The sequence below is a fragment of the Halichoerus grypus genome, chromosome 1, assembly GCF_964656455.1.
Source record: "Halichoerus grypus chromosome 1, mHalGry1.hap1.1, whole genome shotgun sequence".
Classification (NCBI taxonomy): Eukaryota; Metazoa; Chordata; class Mammalia; order Carnivora; family Phocidae; genus Halichoerus; species Halichoerus grypus.
Genome location: NC_135712.1, coordinates 77,007,654 through 77,023,202, shown reverse-complemented (window position 1 = coordinate 77,023,202; position 15,549 = coordinate 77,007,654). Strand labels below are relative to the sequence as shown.

Sequence of the window (15,549 nt, the reverse complement as noted above, 5' to 3'; positions counted from 1 at the left end):
ACCTGTATTTTGGGTTCAGGCCACTAATTTACAGTCTGTGCATTTTGGGAAATTTGAAGCTCACACTCTTAAAAAAATGTTTCCTCTGTTTTTAAAGGTATTTGTTTTGTAAAGGAAACACATTCCCAATTTTCCATATTTATCAAAATCTGTTTCTTTAAAGTGAGATATTTGCTGTGCCTCTAGGAGGCATTCTAATTGTCTTTAGTTATGATCAGACAGTGTTCCTCTTGGTAAAGAGAGCAGCCTAATCTAAAGGGCATGGTCAGAGCAGCCCTTGGGTTATCGGCTTTGTTTAGGTCTACCTCCTTTTAATCAGTTGTTCGTTTTTCAGTTTGTCACTTGAGTCTCCTTCAGAATGCAGCCTGTGAACACAATGAGGGCTCCCACTATGGCCCAGACCTACACTTAAGCCTGGGGACATAGAAATCATTCTTCTAAGTCTCTGAGTTCAAGGGCCACCAGAGTCCTATAGTGAGACAGATTTAGAGGTAGCGTCCCCCAGTGCATTATGTGTGCTGTGTGCTGTGACGGGGTTATGAGAAGGGTATCCTATGAGACAGGTGGAGTGGGGGCCTCACTTCCAGGCAACCTTCCACCTGGATCTCACAAGAAGAAAAATATTCTCCAGTATTTTTTTTTTTTTTTAGTTAGTCCTTTTTTACCCTTCCTCAGCCACTCCATAGCTGCCCCTTCCTTCTCTTCTGCCCACCACCCTGCTGAATCCCTCACCTTTAAAATTTCTTTATGAACAAAGAAATATCTATTTCAAGTGCTCTGAGGTTCCCCTATGTGGTGCTTAGGAAGTCTTGGGTTGACCAACTGCTTCACGTCCTTGGGTTTGGAGTTCAACTTGCTATTTCTGCTGAAGTCCCTCCACCTCCTCACTGACTCCTGCCTGCATCTTAAGCTTGTGTCATTTGTTGTGGTGAACACAGCTCTGTGAGTTATGGCATGAAACTTCACCCAGGCATAATTGATTTTCTCATGGTGTCACTTGTATTGACAGCCAATCCCAAAAAGGGGAAGTGTTTTTAATGTGGGCATTTTTAGACATGATGGGTAGGGCTGCATGTCTGTATATGTCAGTGCTGATAGGGGTGGCAAGAGAAGTACAGAATACCCCTTCTTTAGGGCTGATAATCCCTTGCTGTCATCCATCACTGAAGCCTTCCTCCTTGCTCTGGTCAAGGTGGGAAGCAGGCCCATCCATCACAGAGGAGCGTAACATGCGTCCTTAGGAAGTGATCGGCATCAGTTTTACAGATGGTCCCTCAGTTCCAGGGCATCATATCAGTCTTGTGTCATGCGTATTGATTGTAGCCTTTCTTACAGCGATTCTGGCTCATGACTAGGGTACCAATGCAATGTTTTTGTCCCCTGCCTGCTGAGAGGGTGTGAGAGAGCATGAGTAAAGTGAGGCAGAGACTTGGTCTATAGTTGCTACTGTCTTGTTTGTCCTGAGTACCTACAAGACTTTGTCTGCAGTGAAACAGGACACTTTTTGATTGCTGGTCCAGGAGAGGCTGTCTGCCAGTGGCAGATTTAGGTACCAATGACTGATAAGATTTCTAATGGTGGAGAAGGCGAGCTTGGGGAGTCATAGACCAGAGTGTAGAAAATGTGTGGCATATTCAAAATTGGGTTTTGGAAATGACCAACAGACTCATTAAAAGATGCTCAACATCACTAATCATCAAGGAAATTCAAATCAAAAGCACAACGAGCTATCACCTCACATTTGTTAGGAGGCTGTTAACAAAAAAATAACAGACAACAAGTTTTGGTCAGCCTGTAGAGAAAAGGGAACACTTGTGCACTGTTGGTGGGAAGTAAATTGGTACAATCACTATGGGAAACAAAATGGAGGCACTGGGTGTTATATTCAACTAGTGAATCATTGAACATTATATCAAAAACTAATGATGTACTATAACTTGGTTAATTGAATTTAAATTTAAAAAATGCAGGTTCATCAAAATATTAAAAATGGAACTACCATATTATCCAGCATTTCCTCTCCTGTATATATCCAAAGGAAATTAATCACTCTGGAAGAGATATCTCCACCCCCATGTTCACTGCAGCATTATTCACAATAGCCAAGACATGGAGACAACCTAAGTGTCTATAAATGTGTAAATGGATAAAGAGAATATGATATGTACTTATAATGGAAAATTATTCATAAAAAAGAAGGAAATTTTGCCATTTGTGACAATGTGGATGGATGCTGAGGGCCTTATGCTAAGCAAGACAGACAGAAAAAAGACAAATACTCTATGTTCTCCTTGTATGCAGAATCTAAAAAAGTAGAACACAAAAAAATAGAGAATAGAATTGTGATTGCCAGGGGCAAAAGGGTGGGGGGAAATGTAGAGATGTTGGTCAAAGGGTATAAACTTTCAGCTATAAGAGGAATAAGTTCTGGGGATCTAGTGTATGGCATGGTGACTGTAATTAACAATACTGTATTATATATTTGAAAGTTGTTAGAGTAAATCTTAAAGTTATCATCACGCACACAAAATGGTAATTATGTGAGGGGATGGAAGTGTTAACTAACCTTTTTGGGATAATTATTTTGCGATGTATATGTGTATCAGATCTTCATGTCATACACCTTAAATTTCTCTATGTGATATATCAATAATATCTTAATGGAAAGATGGAAAAAGTTGGAAAAAAGTTGAGTCTTGGCATCATATCTCTTCTTCACCCTTGCATTCAGAGTATTGCATCGGACACTTATGGAATGTCTTTGCTGTGACAGGCACTGTGTTTGGTGTTGGGGATCTAGAGGCAAAGAGGACAGATTCACAGACCTTCAGGAGCCTTTGAATTCATGAATGAGTGCTATGTATCTAATCAGTCTTTATCCTTTAAGAGTCCCTTGAATCACTCCCTTCCTTTCCATCCCCTCTTGAAAGCTTCACCGTCCTTCAGATGGAGGTCTTGTCTGTGCTCTGTACTTAGGGTAGCACTATACCCTCTCAGTCATGGTCAGATGGCTCTCTCTCCCCTGAAGGCCTTGTTCAAGAGACCGTGAGGACAAGAACAGCATCTTTTTCCTCTCTGAATCCCTCTTGCTCTGATCAGGGAGTGGTGTTCAGAAGAAGTTCTTCCAGTGATGAATCTCAAGGCTTGTGTCAGTCTCACCCTTATTCATTCAGTGTCACGCCCAAGTTGGGACAGAGGAATATCAGCTAGGGCCTGACTTAAGAAGGAATTGTCTGGCAAAGAAAACCTTGAAGCCAGGTCAGGGCCTGCTCTGTCTCTAATTTGCACTTTATATGAATCTTTTCACTTCTTTGGCCTCTATCAACTTTCTCCACACAATTTTCTCACATATACTGTGGGAAATAGGGGTGATAAGACACAGCTAAATGCATCCATGGCCTAGTCAATCACTGTTTTCATACATAGGTTCATCTGGCAAGCATTTATTAAACATCAACTCTATAGGAGGCTTTGAGTCCTGCATCTCAGTTGTGCCTAATGGAATGCTCGCTCTACTCAATGTACTCTCTGCTCTCCCACCCCCGTGCTCTTCCTTCTGCTTGGCCCACATCAACACTCCCCCGCCCCTCTGCTTTTTTTGTTTTGTTTTCTGAATGCTCAGTTTTTGTTCAGGCTTCTCAACTGTTACCTCCTCTGTAAAGACTTTTCTAGGTTGGCTTACCTCCAACCTGAGTGGAGCTTTGGAGGCATTTCATTCCTTCTCTCTGGTGGCACTCCTGGACTCAAATTGCAGCTATTGATCTCCACACCTTATCTTCCTGCTACACCATGAGGGCTGTAAGACCTGGATCCCCTGTAGTACTTATCATGAACCTTACCCATACTGGATGCCCAGTTAACAAGTGTTGCACAGATTTATCTCTGCTTCCTTCTAGAATAGTCTACAGGAGTGGTGCTCAAATATTTTGGCCTCAGGACTCCATTCCACTCCAAAGAGTTTGTGCTTGTGTAGGTTATATTTATTCATAGATATGTGTTAGAAATTAAAACTCAGAAATTGTTAAGAATTCACAAATGCCCATATTTTCCAAAAGAAAAAAAAAACTGGTGTCATACATTTTTTAAGATCTCTTTAAAGTATGATTTAATTGGAGACTGGTAGGTTTTCTTATCTTCTATTAAATTTGCAATAATACGTTGTTTAATTGAAGTAGATGAAGGAAATCCTGCTTTGTACAGATATAGAGTTGGAAAAGAGTGGGATATTTTACTAGTGTTTTCAGATAATTGCAGACATTTTTCTTTGCTACTACATCAAAACTCAAGATATGGTAGTTTCTTAGAGTTTAGTTGCCTTGTGGAACTTGGAAACTGTTAGTGAACATTTTGTATTCAGTTTTGTTAAAATCCATTAGTCTATCTTGCATTTTCAGTGGCTGTTTTCCCAGGCAGGCATGGTTTTGTAACACCATGCATTGGTCATTTGGAAAATACCCGTTCACTGACTTACACCAGTCTTTCAAATGTTGACATATTTCATTCTAAAATTCAAATAATCACATTCGTCAGTATCACCACTGATCTAACCAGGAAAGTTTTCAGTATGGGGAAACAGTTCAGTTCATGGTGGTAAATACACATTTCCAACATTTTAATTTTTGACTGAAAGCTCAGATTTATCATTGGCAAAAGGTGCTGTCTATTTTGCCCTGGAAGTGACAGGCTCACTTTGTTCATTATTAGGAAAACGTCTGCCAAATACACAGGTTTAGACAACCACAGTTTGTCAGTCGTTCTTCCAGGTAAAACTGGAAAAAAGTGATAGGTAAAGCTTACATCTCAATTGCATAAGTACTTTTCCTTGAGGCGACTGTTATACTTTAGTATGTGGCAGAAGTACTTTATGCACGTTTCTCAACTTGCCCGGGAATAGAAAAAAAAAAAAAAAGTGTACTCGAGGCTTATTTTCAGTTCAATAAAATTTAATCTAAATTTAATAAAATAAATATTTTTAACTGCTCCTTTATGAGTACTCTTAAGTAAAATTTACTTTTTAAAACAACTGTTGTTTGTGGCTGTGAAGATTACAATGACTGGGAGTCCAATTTGGTTACAATGCCTGGATACATGCTAGGCCCCCCCACCCCATTTTTACCCCTTGTGGTGTTTGCACCATCAGTTCAAATGCTAACACAGTAAAAATGACACATAACGTCTTAACATTATGGTGAATACAATTTTGACCTTGTAGACCCCTTGAAAAGGTCTCAGGGATCCCCTGAGGCTCCCCAACCATACCATGAGTACTGCTAATCTACTGGCTTCTGTATTCCTCTCCTTTGATGTTATTTGTCTTCACTAAGGGTGAAAAGAAGACCCATTCCCATTAGATCTATACTGAAGATTTGGGGAGAGAGATGAAATTTTTCTCCTTGATATCACTACTTTCAACAATTCCATTCTTTCCTTGATGTACACATGATATCCTTCCACAGGAGCCGGTGACCTATCCAGAGGACCACACAACTGACACTGGCGAATTGACTGGGTCCCGAGACACAGGGCAGAGATGGAGAAGACAAAGAGAGTAGAAGGAAGGAAAGCACAAATGGAAATAAAACTCGAAGAAAAAGAATAGGCAAAAGAAACAGAGAAGACCTGAGGAGAGAAAGCAGGAAGGGAATAAAGGAAGAGAAAGAGAGACACTAAGAGCAAAGCCAAGAAGACAATGGGAAGAGGGTCTGGAGGTGAGGGCCCTGATGATTCCCTCGGAATCAAGGGATCCGGATTCAGCAGGACCACATCTAGCCTTGACTTTGCAAGAGTCACTGTCTTCTATGGGTCTCACAGTTCCCCTTCTGCGAAACGAGAGGGCTGGCAGGGGAAGGAGTGGTCCAGTAGGTCCCTGCACTCCCCAAATTGTGAGCCAACTCTCCAGTGTCTGCAGGTTTTTCCCTAGGGCAGGGAGCGGCTTGGTCTCATCAGTTACTCAAAGGTCTCTTTACCAAATTGTGTGAAGAACCACTTACATGGATGGTTCATGATCTTTTCTAACCCTAAAACTTTATAATTCTTGCACGGAAGGGGACCCTGGACACTGATACTAAAATTATTTTCTGGCTCTAGAGGTTCACCTTCATTGTCTTTTTTGACTCCGAGCAAAATTCGGTATGAAGTCTCCGGCCTCTCTAACGATCTGTTCTCTCCTACGTAAGGGAAAAAAAAAAAAAAAGGAGGAGCTGTCGCTGGGAGTGCTGAACCCTTGTCACACTGCAGTGCCCAGCACGTAGGGCAGGTGGGAAATCAGGGTCCGGGGGGCCGCGGAGCAGAGCGACTGCCCGCGGTGTGCATGCAAACGGAAAGGGCTTCGCCCCGCATGCCAGAGCCGCAGCTCCTCTGGTCTCAGCTTGTTGACTTGGTCCCAGGGAAGGAACAAAGCCGGCCAAGTGCAATGAGGGGCCAGCAGTGGAAAACCAGTGCCGCTGTCTGCTGGCAGGCAGGGCGGCCAACACCACACTCGGTCAGCTCCCCCCGCCCCCAAGCGGCGCGCTCCTTCCCCCCGTCATGGCTGGCTTTGGCAGGGCTGCCAGGCCTGGGAATGCAGGAAGTTTTGGGTCACGGTGACCTCTAGCTGCTGATGCCAGATGAAATATGCCCTGGAGGTTCTCCAGGGTCACATGGTGTGTGGAGCAAGAGTGGGCGGGGCTGCTCTTGTGCTGACAAAGTGGCTTTTGGCTCCAAAATGGCACCCCTTGGGGAGAAGGAGGGGTTGTGGGTGGGAAAGGGGGGGTTAGGCGAGGCAGGGGCGTGAGAGGGGGCAATAGGGAGAATCAGTCTTGCTCTTTTCATCCCCTTTAGCCTTCCAGGAAGCCACTTGCTCCTGGAGGGGGAGGCACACCCCCAAATCTAGGGCGCAGAAATTTAGGGAAGGGTTTCTGTGCGTTTTTGTTGTTTATTTGGCAAGATGGGCGCGTTTCGAGCTCTCCACGCCCTGGGCCTCAGAGCCCAATAAAGCTGGAGAGTAAGTGGCGTTTGACTTAATGCTCCTCAGTAGTTCAACCACTCAAAGTGGAAGGGAAGTGGGCTTTCAGCCCCTTTCTGGGAAAATAAGGCCTCTGCCATTTCTTTCCTGCTGAAATCTCTCTTCACCTCAGGCTGACATGCGGTTCTCCTGAACCCCAGACTCCTAGAGGAGGCTCAGCTGTTCCAAATAAGGCCTCCACCAGAAAGCCAAAGACGGACACCAATCTTTGTCCCCACTTAGGTTTGACGAGCCCAAATACAGTCCCTTCACCTTTGCCTGGGCAGAGGGAAGGGGCTTGGCTACTTCTGCTTTCAAGAGTCAGGAGCAGAGGCCTAAAATGGAAACAGCTGAGAAGAAAGGAGCCAAGTCAAAAACAACATCCAGCTGAAAGAGGTCAGGCCCGATAAGCAGGCTGACCACAGGCTTGAAAAAGAGGTCAGGCCCCAGGAGCCGAGCTGGGTCAGTGAGGAGTGTTTCTGCCAAGGGAAGACAATGGCCTGTGAGGTAGGTGGGCTGCGCTCTTCCACCCCACATTCGGCTTCAGTTAGCGGAGTGAGGCCTTGCTGGCTTCCCTCTCATTCTCTGCTGACCGCTGAATTTTCTAGGCTTAGTTGAAATGGGGAGAAGAAGGGTATGCCTGAGCAACTAGAGGCGAGGAATCTTTGGGGAAAATGAAACACATCCAATCTCCAGCTCCAGTCTCACCTCCTCCAAGAACCCTTACCAAGTCCCTCCCCATGGGTCTTGGCTCTACCTCTCTACCCCACTCTACTGCACTTCATATTTTGTTTCTGGTGTGTATCTCAAACTATCACATTATAAATTACTTGGTAATGGTAATGCCTGATATTTGTACCGTGTATCTCCGTTTGCAAAGTTTAGTGCTTTGGGGACTATTAACTCAGTTGCTCTCTATAATGACCTTGAGAAATAGCTGAGTGGTTATTGATAGTCTGCTTTATAGAGAGGTAAACTGGTACAAAAAGCATAGACCTTGATTCTGTCAGGTGAGAGTTTAAATATAAGCTTTAATAACTGGCTGACTACGGGAGCTAGGACAGCTTGCTTGACCAGCTCAGGCAGCTGGTGGTGCCACCAAGAGAGATCTGGACCCCCTTATTTGTTACTGGAGTCACTGTAGTTTCCACCAAGAGCTACCTTTTTGGTAAAAGAAAATCCTGCCCTGGCACACACAGAAAAAAAAAAAAAAAAAAAAAGATTATTTTGGAGGCGTCGTATTTTTTTTACCAACATTGTTTGGAACCCTGAGCAAATGCCATGGTTTTCTAGCATCAAAACAAGTTTATTCCAAAGTTTCTTTTGGAAATTTGAAGGCAGTGAACTCTGCCAGAGTTCACATCATAGCTTTCCTTGGCAGCTGTGCCCTTGGGTTATTACTGCTCCTCTAGGCACATCCCTGCACCCCTGTCCTGCTTTGAGTCCTTTCCCTTTTCCCTTCTGCACACACTACCCTTTCCGACCCTTTGCGTTGCAACTTTGAAGCTTGCCTGTCCATGCTAACAAACTCTCTCCTACTGTTAGTCTTTTTACAGGGTTCATTCCTTACCCTCTGTCGTAACTGGAACCTGGTCTCCCCAGGGGCACCACTTACCTGGAAGTTCTCTTATCTGGAACGCCAGTACATTTTTCTTAAATCTTACCTGGAAGTAGAGCAATGTGACCTTTCTCTATACTGCATGTTGCTGCTACCAAATCATCCTTCTTCCTCTAGTTCCCTGTTTCTCTTGGGGCGGGGGGTGGGGGGGAACAACATGGCATTTGGCTATACCATCCAAATCCTCCACACTCTCCACCCCTACTCTCCACCGCCCCACTGCCCTGTCAACCATGGACCTCTTACCCTCTCTTCACATTCATTGATTCATTGAAGACTAAGGCCCAGAACTTGTTGTTCTCCTTCCTTCCCTAAGTCCGGCCATTATTCTGAGTGATCAATATCCAGAGGACTATCCGATTCCTTGTCTTTCAGAAATATAAAATTTCATCCTCTGACCACAAACCTCTCATTGGATCTCTTACCCCTTCATCTGTTCTCTGGTATATTTGAGTTTCCTTGTGTTATCCATGCCTACCTTCCCCCACTAACAATCCTTCTCTGTTTTCCTGTTCTTCTAATCATCCTGTCCAGCCTGGATGGCCATTCTTTTCTTGATATCCTAAATCCCTTTCCTCGGACATTGCACATGGGGAATCAGCTCCAGTCTCTGTTTCCTCACTTCTGCACTTAGACCACTGGGCCAGCTGAGGGAAATCATGCCACCACATGACTTGATGCCACTCTAAGTTCACGGTTCCAACCTCTGTCTGGCCCTCAGTGACACCTGAATAGTCTTTTATGTATTGAGAGTTTGGTCCTTTTCCTATTTTCACAACCGATATTTAGACTTTTCTGGAAATTCAATTGCTCTTTCCCATGGCTCTATCACTCTCAGCAAGGTACCATATTTGCTACGTCACAATGATGTTGAGGTTATCAGATGAGAATTATAGCTGGAACCATTCCTTATCTTGGCTACACCTGCTTCTGTGGAATAGGTGTCTCTTCCCCTTTCAGGTCAATTCCCCCCTGAGCTCTGGATCTCATCATATACCTCTTCCTCCTCCAGAACGTTGATCTAGCAGTTCTCTCCTGTTCCTTTTATCTTCAACCTCTTCTTCCTTACTTGCTTTTCCCCTTCAGCATGCAAAACTACCCATTTGTCCTACCTTAGCAACCCACACTTATTAGAAATTACATTCCATTTACAACTCCTATAGTCGACGTTCTCTGCCCCCTACACCTAAGAACCATTCAGTATATACTTAGCTATTCCTGACTCTGCTTCTCCAGCACCCACTCTTTCCTCAACCAGCCACAGTCTGGCAGCCGCCTCCGCTACTCTGCATATGACCTTAAAGTGGGTAAACCCACAGATCTATTTGAGGCCCCTTTTTCTTGACCTCTCTACAATATTTGATGCTCTGTGTATATCCTGTCTTTTGAAGTTTCTCCTTCCTTAGCCTCAAGGACGGCACTTTCTTCCACTTTTCCTGTTTTACCATTCATTTATTTTCTGTTTCCTTTGCAAGGTAATAATAAAAATAGCAAATATTTCTTGAGTATTTACTACTTGCTGTGGTGCATGGTCAGATATTTACATACATCTTTTTACTTGATTGATAGGAGCCTAGGAGGTAGGTACTATTATTATTCACCCTTTGCAGATGATGAAGCAGGAATAGAAGTGTCTAACTGACTTGTTCAAATCATGCTACTGCTAGTAAGCAACTGAGCTGGGATTTGAACTCAGGCATTCTGGCTCCAGGGCAGGGACATAACCACCATGGACTCTGCTGTCCCTGTTTCCTAAAGACTTTGTTTCTGGGGTTTCAGCTTCAATCTTTCTCTTTTCTCATCCTACATACTCTTTGTAAATGAACTTGTCATCTGCTCCTATGCTCGGTTAACTCCTAATTCTGTAATTCAGGTTAAGAAATAAGAAATCCAGCTGGAGTTATTATTAAAAAACATTTTCCCTGACCTTTCCTTTATTTACATTTCTTTATCTGTGAAATGGGAATAATAATTGCACCTAGCTGACAGATGTATGTAAAAAGCTGATCTACCTTCATGGCCAGCAGATCACTCTCCTACATCTCGACTTAAATGTCCCACAGGTATCTCACACTCAATAGTTTGTTACTGAACTGAATGATGCCCCAAATATTTCAATATTGATGACTCCCCCCCCCCTCTTTTATCTGCCCAATTGTCCTATGGGTAATCTCTTCCTTCTTCTCTTGGTCCTACATATAACCTGTCTCCATGTTGAATCCTATTGATTCTAATCCTTAAATTGACTTCATTGCCTAAATCTAGGCCTTTAAACCACTGTGATTCCAAACAATTGCAGTGTTTTTCTACCTGAAATCCTTGCCCCTACTTCTTGTGGTCCTGAAATAGTATTAAAGAAAAAAAAAAAAAAGAGAGATCAGATGATGTCTATTCTGCTCTGCCTAAAATTCTTCGATGGCTCCCTAATGCCTTGTTTTTGTTTGTTTAAAATTCTCCTTGCTTTCCTGCTTTGTCTTATTTTTGATACTCTCCTAAATTTTTTACTTCTTGCCCCAGTAATGGGAACTATTGGCAATCCTTCAAATGCCAGGGTCTCTTACAGCTCATCGTATTTATAAATGCAGCTTTCCCTACCCATCTCCTCTTTCTCTAACATTCCTTTGTTTTCAAAGACTCCATTGCAGGTATCATCTCTTGCATAAATGTTTTATCCTCATGCCCCTGGAGTACTTTGGTGCTTTCTCTGAGTTTCTACAACACCTGATGCACACTTCTGTCAATCAGTTAATATTCCACATCATGTTTCTTAACTTCACTTTGCCCCCAGATACCCCAGAGCTAGGGTTGGCAAACTATGACCTGTGGATGAAATTTGGCCTCTTAACCTGATTTTGTAAATAAATTTTTCTTGGAACACAGGCATGATCATTCATGTAAGTGTTCTCTGTGGCTGCTTTTGTGATATAAGAGCAGATTGAATAGTTGTGACAGAGTCTATATGATCCACGAGGCCAAAGTATTTACTGTATGGCCCCTTGCAGAAAATGTTTGCAGACCTCTGATCTTACATCAATTACTGTGCATCACTACAGCCAGATTCTTAGAGATGCCAATGCCTGGAGGGAGAAAGTAGATCAAGATCCTGCAGAGGATGAATGGCAAAGGAAGGGATATTTGGATGAGTCAGATACACACTGTAAGGGCTCATGGTCCACTCAACACTGCTGAAAATGTTGTAATCATCTATGTCCACACACATGACCCTATGAAACACTTCCTAAGAGTGTTGTAAGTCAGGGACTGTATTTTTTTCATCTTTGTGTCTTCCATGTGTAGCATGATAATAAGCTATTAGAAGTTTAAAAAAGAAGGCAAGCTTAAGCAGAAAGAATTTTTGCAGGACCCTGGGATATATTCATGGAATCCAAGGAAGAGGTGAATGCCCAGTCCTTGGGAAAGGCAAAGCAATGGAACAGATATATGACTGCCATCAGCATCCAGTCTGTCTCGTGTCTCTGCTATTTTTCACTGTGCCAGCTTAGTTTTTCCCTTTTACTGTGGACTTCTCCAGCTGACAATAAGCATGGTCCTTCACAGCTTCTGAATACTTCACCATATAGTTTTCAGCCATTGACCATACTTCATCTTGATTTTCTCTTAGTCCCAAATCCCAAAATACTAAGTCAATTGACTATCACTTATGGTCAGGAAGTAGGGATTAGTTGAGAAAATGAAAGTTTTTGTGATACATATTGATAGACTAGAGAAACAGGAAGGCCCCCCCAAAAAGTGGTACTGTTCTTTTTTTCAAGATTTATTTTTATTTGAGAGAGTGTGAGAGAGAGAGAAAGAGACAGAGAGAAAGAGTGAGTGGGAGAGGGTCAGAGGGAGAGGAAGAGAGAATCCTCAAGCAGACTCCCCGCTGAGCACAGAGTCTGATGCAGGGCTAGATCCCAGGACACTGAAATCATGACCTCAGCTGAAATCAAGAGTTGGCCACTTAACCAACTGAGGCACCCAGGCACCCCAAAGTGGTACTGTTCTAAGAAGAAAGGGTGCTGGACACGTAAAGCAATGGGTGCATCCTATAGTAACTCTTGGTAGGCTCCCCTATAGTAGCACTTGGTAGATGCTTCCCACAGCAGCAAGTAAGAGGCACTTAACCAAGATGTATTGGCTCAATAAATGAATGGCTGAATGAAATGAATAAAGGATTTAACGTCTTTGAGTCTCTTTTCCTCCTGTAAGATGAGAATACCATTTATTTTATAGACCTGTGTTGAGAATAAAGTACTTGTGCACTGGCAGATAATAGACACTCAGTAAATGCTATCTAAATGTCTAATCCCTCATCTGGGTTGGGATTGGGAGGAGGACTTAGGAAGAATGTAACGTAGCCAGTCACTTTTTAAAGTTTCATCAACATGATGGTCTGATAAAATCTCTATCAGTCTCTATGTCCCATCTTGTCTCCTAATCATTCTTAAATCAACATAAAGCCCAGGACTCTCCCTTGGCTCAGGCTGAGTTGCCACATTGCTTAAGGGAAACTCTAGGGCATCACAGAACAAGCTCTCATTTGCATCTATAAGAGACTATATTCATATGTTCAGAAGACTAACAGAAACTCAAGGTTAAGAACCTCTGACCTCCCTGATCAATATTTATTCTTTGACAAGCAAAGTTTCAGCTTACCTGTTCACCAAACTAGCTCACACAGCCCACACTCAAACTATTGATTCTCTCACTTTCTTGAATGTTCTTGGGTTGCTCTTTCTCTTTATCTCCTATTAAAATGATTATTCCTGCCTTCACTTGCATAGCTCTTCATCCTTCAGTGTCTGCTCTGGCTCTATAACTTTCCTGGCCCATGCCCATCCACCTCCAGAAGTCCTTTAACAACTTTCCCCCAGGTCTGGTACAGAACATTTATGCTCAAGCCAGGTATCCTGAGGCTCTCATCTCCCACACCAATTTCCCTTACCAAACTGTACCAAAATTCTAAACCCATAATGGGCAATACTAATAAAGATCTCTGATGAATGAACATTTCCATCCACTGATGAAATGCTTTATGGTAACCATAGATAGCTACAAAGCTTCCTAACAGCTCTCCCATGGTGGTGTTATTAAAGCCATTTCACTCCTTATTATAGCTCCTGTCTCCTAGATGATTAACAGTTTTGGGAGATGAAACTTCTCTTTTACTGAGAAGAGTTTCTTAAATCTTTCTGTTAAGAGGCACTTTCCAATGGTATCTCCTGGTGCTGGAATACACTTTACAGGTTGTCTATTACATTGGTCCTTAAGGTTTTGTCTGAATTTTCTCTAGGTGTCCCCAAGGGGTGATTGAATCTGTACATACATTTATGATTTATTTGTGACTTCTAAAGGAACACCTATTTCCTCCATCTGCCAAATTAGACCTCTCCCACTCTTATCTGATTCTTTCTTACATACTGAGGAACGTTTTGCCCTCCTGTGAACTTCGATCATGAAATCCTCTGGCATCCATTAGAGACCTTTGATGTCCCCTCTTCTCCATGAGACAACTTCGTGAAAGTATGTGGGATCCAGATTGTGTCTCCTTTGTTTTCTCTTTCCCAGCACCATCAGCCTTAAAAGCATTAACTGTTGCTCATATGTTAAGGTTTTGAGTCCACTAACCTTTTCTCAGGATACATTCTAATCTATTAATTTTCTTATTAAAATTCTTAATTTGGGGGTACCTGGGGGGTACAGTCGGTTAAGCATCTGACTCTTGGTTTTGGCAGGTCGGGATCTCGTGTTCATGAGATCAAGCCCCATGTCAGGCTCCATGCTCAGTGTGGAGTCTGCTTGAGATTTTCTCCCTTTCCCTCTGCCCCTCCAGCTCATTTTCTCTCTCTCTCTCAAATAAATAAATAAATCTTTAAAAAAATTATTAGTTTTAACCAGCTGACTCTTTTTGAAGCCTATAGAATAGAGGATGTCTGAAATGTCCTTCAGGCATAATAAATACTAAATATATAGGGATTAGGAATTTTCTTTGGATATAGAGACATTCTAAGTTGGAAACATTTGTTGAGGATAAAAGTTTAGCCTGAGTAAAAATTAGGATGTTCGTTTTCATAATTGTTCTAGTCTTGTCTCAAAAGCAGTAGGAGATTAGCATCATGGTAGCATGAATAAAAACCATCAATGGTTACCCTGGCCTTCTGCTAATGCTTTGGATATGTCAAGCTTTTTTCACCTCAAAACCTTTGCAAGTGTTCTTTCCTTTACCGGGAATACTTTCTGCAACCTCTTTCCCTCAAATTTTTACCTGCCAGTTTCTTATGCCTCAAGTCTCTGAGAAACTTTCCCTTGATGCCTTTACCCTCCACCCTAATCCCCCACCTAGTTCAGGTCATCCATCATTATTTCCCAACCTGCCTTTAACTTTTCCTTATGGCAAACATCACAATTTCAAATATATTTATTTGTATTATTATTTAACACCTGTCTTCTCCACTAGACTGTAACTTCCAGAAAGGTTCCAATCCTATCTGCTTTTGTTTACTGGGAAATTTTTAGTGCCTGGCAGAGAGCCTGGTTTATGTTGGGAATTCACATAGTATTTGCTGGAGGAAGGAAGGAAGGAAGGGAGGAAGGAAGGAAGCAAAGAAGGATTCCTACAGCATACTGTTTTCTTTCTTCCTTGCTTACATTTGTATATGACCTTATTCTTTTCAAAAGGTTTTCATGTTCCTCTCATTTTAGGTAGGAAAGGGTGATACTCTCCCAATTTCCATCTGATGACACTGAGGTCCAGAAAGAGGAACTAACACAAACTCACTTAGCTGGTGGCATGTGGGGCTGTGATCAGAGCTGGGACTACATGTTGACTCTTAGTCCAGAACTCTTTCCAGTAATAATTTTTAAGAATAAAGTTAAAGAGTTTCTTTTAGAAATAATTTAAATGCACATAATGTGATTTTTAAAAAGATTTATTTATTTGAGAGAGAGA

At 42.5% G+C, this 15,549-nt stretch overlaps 1 protein-coding gene across 4 annotated transcripts in view; it reads left to right on the top strand.

Moving 5' to 3' along the window:
* Nucleotides 1-6,830: 6,830 nt before the first annotated feature.
* TPRG1 (tumor protein p63 regulated 1) overlaps nucleotides 6,831-15,549 on the top strand; it is a 213,613-nt gene continuing 204,894 nt past the window's right edge. For 3 of the 4 annotated variants that reach the window (XM_078068063.1, XM_078068056.1, XM_078068070.1), the window contains exon 1: nucleotides 6,831-7,493. In XM_078068063.1, coding sequence (XP_077924189.1) covers nucleotides 7,478-7,493 — 16 coding nt within the window. In that variant the 5' untranslated portion in view covers nucleotides 6,831-7,477. The remainder of the gene's footprint in view (nucleotides 7,494-15,549) is intronic. The other variant, XM_078068066.1, reaches the window with a different exon arrangement.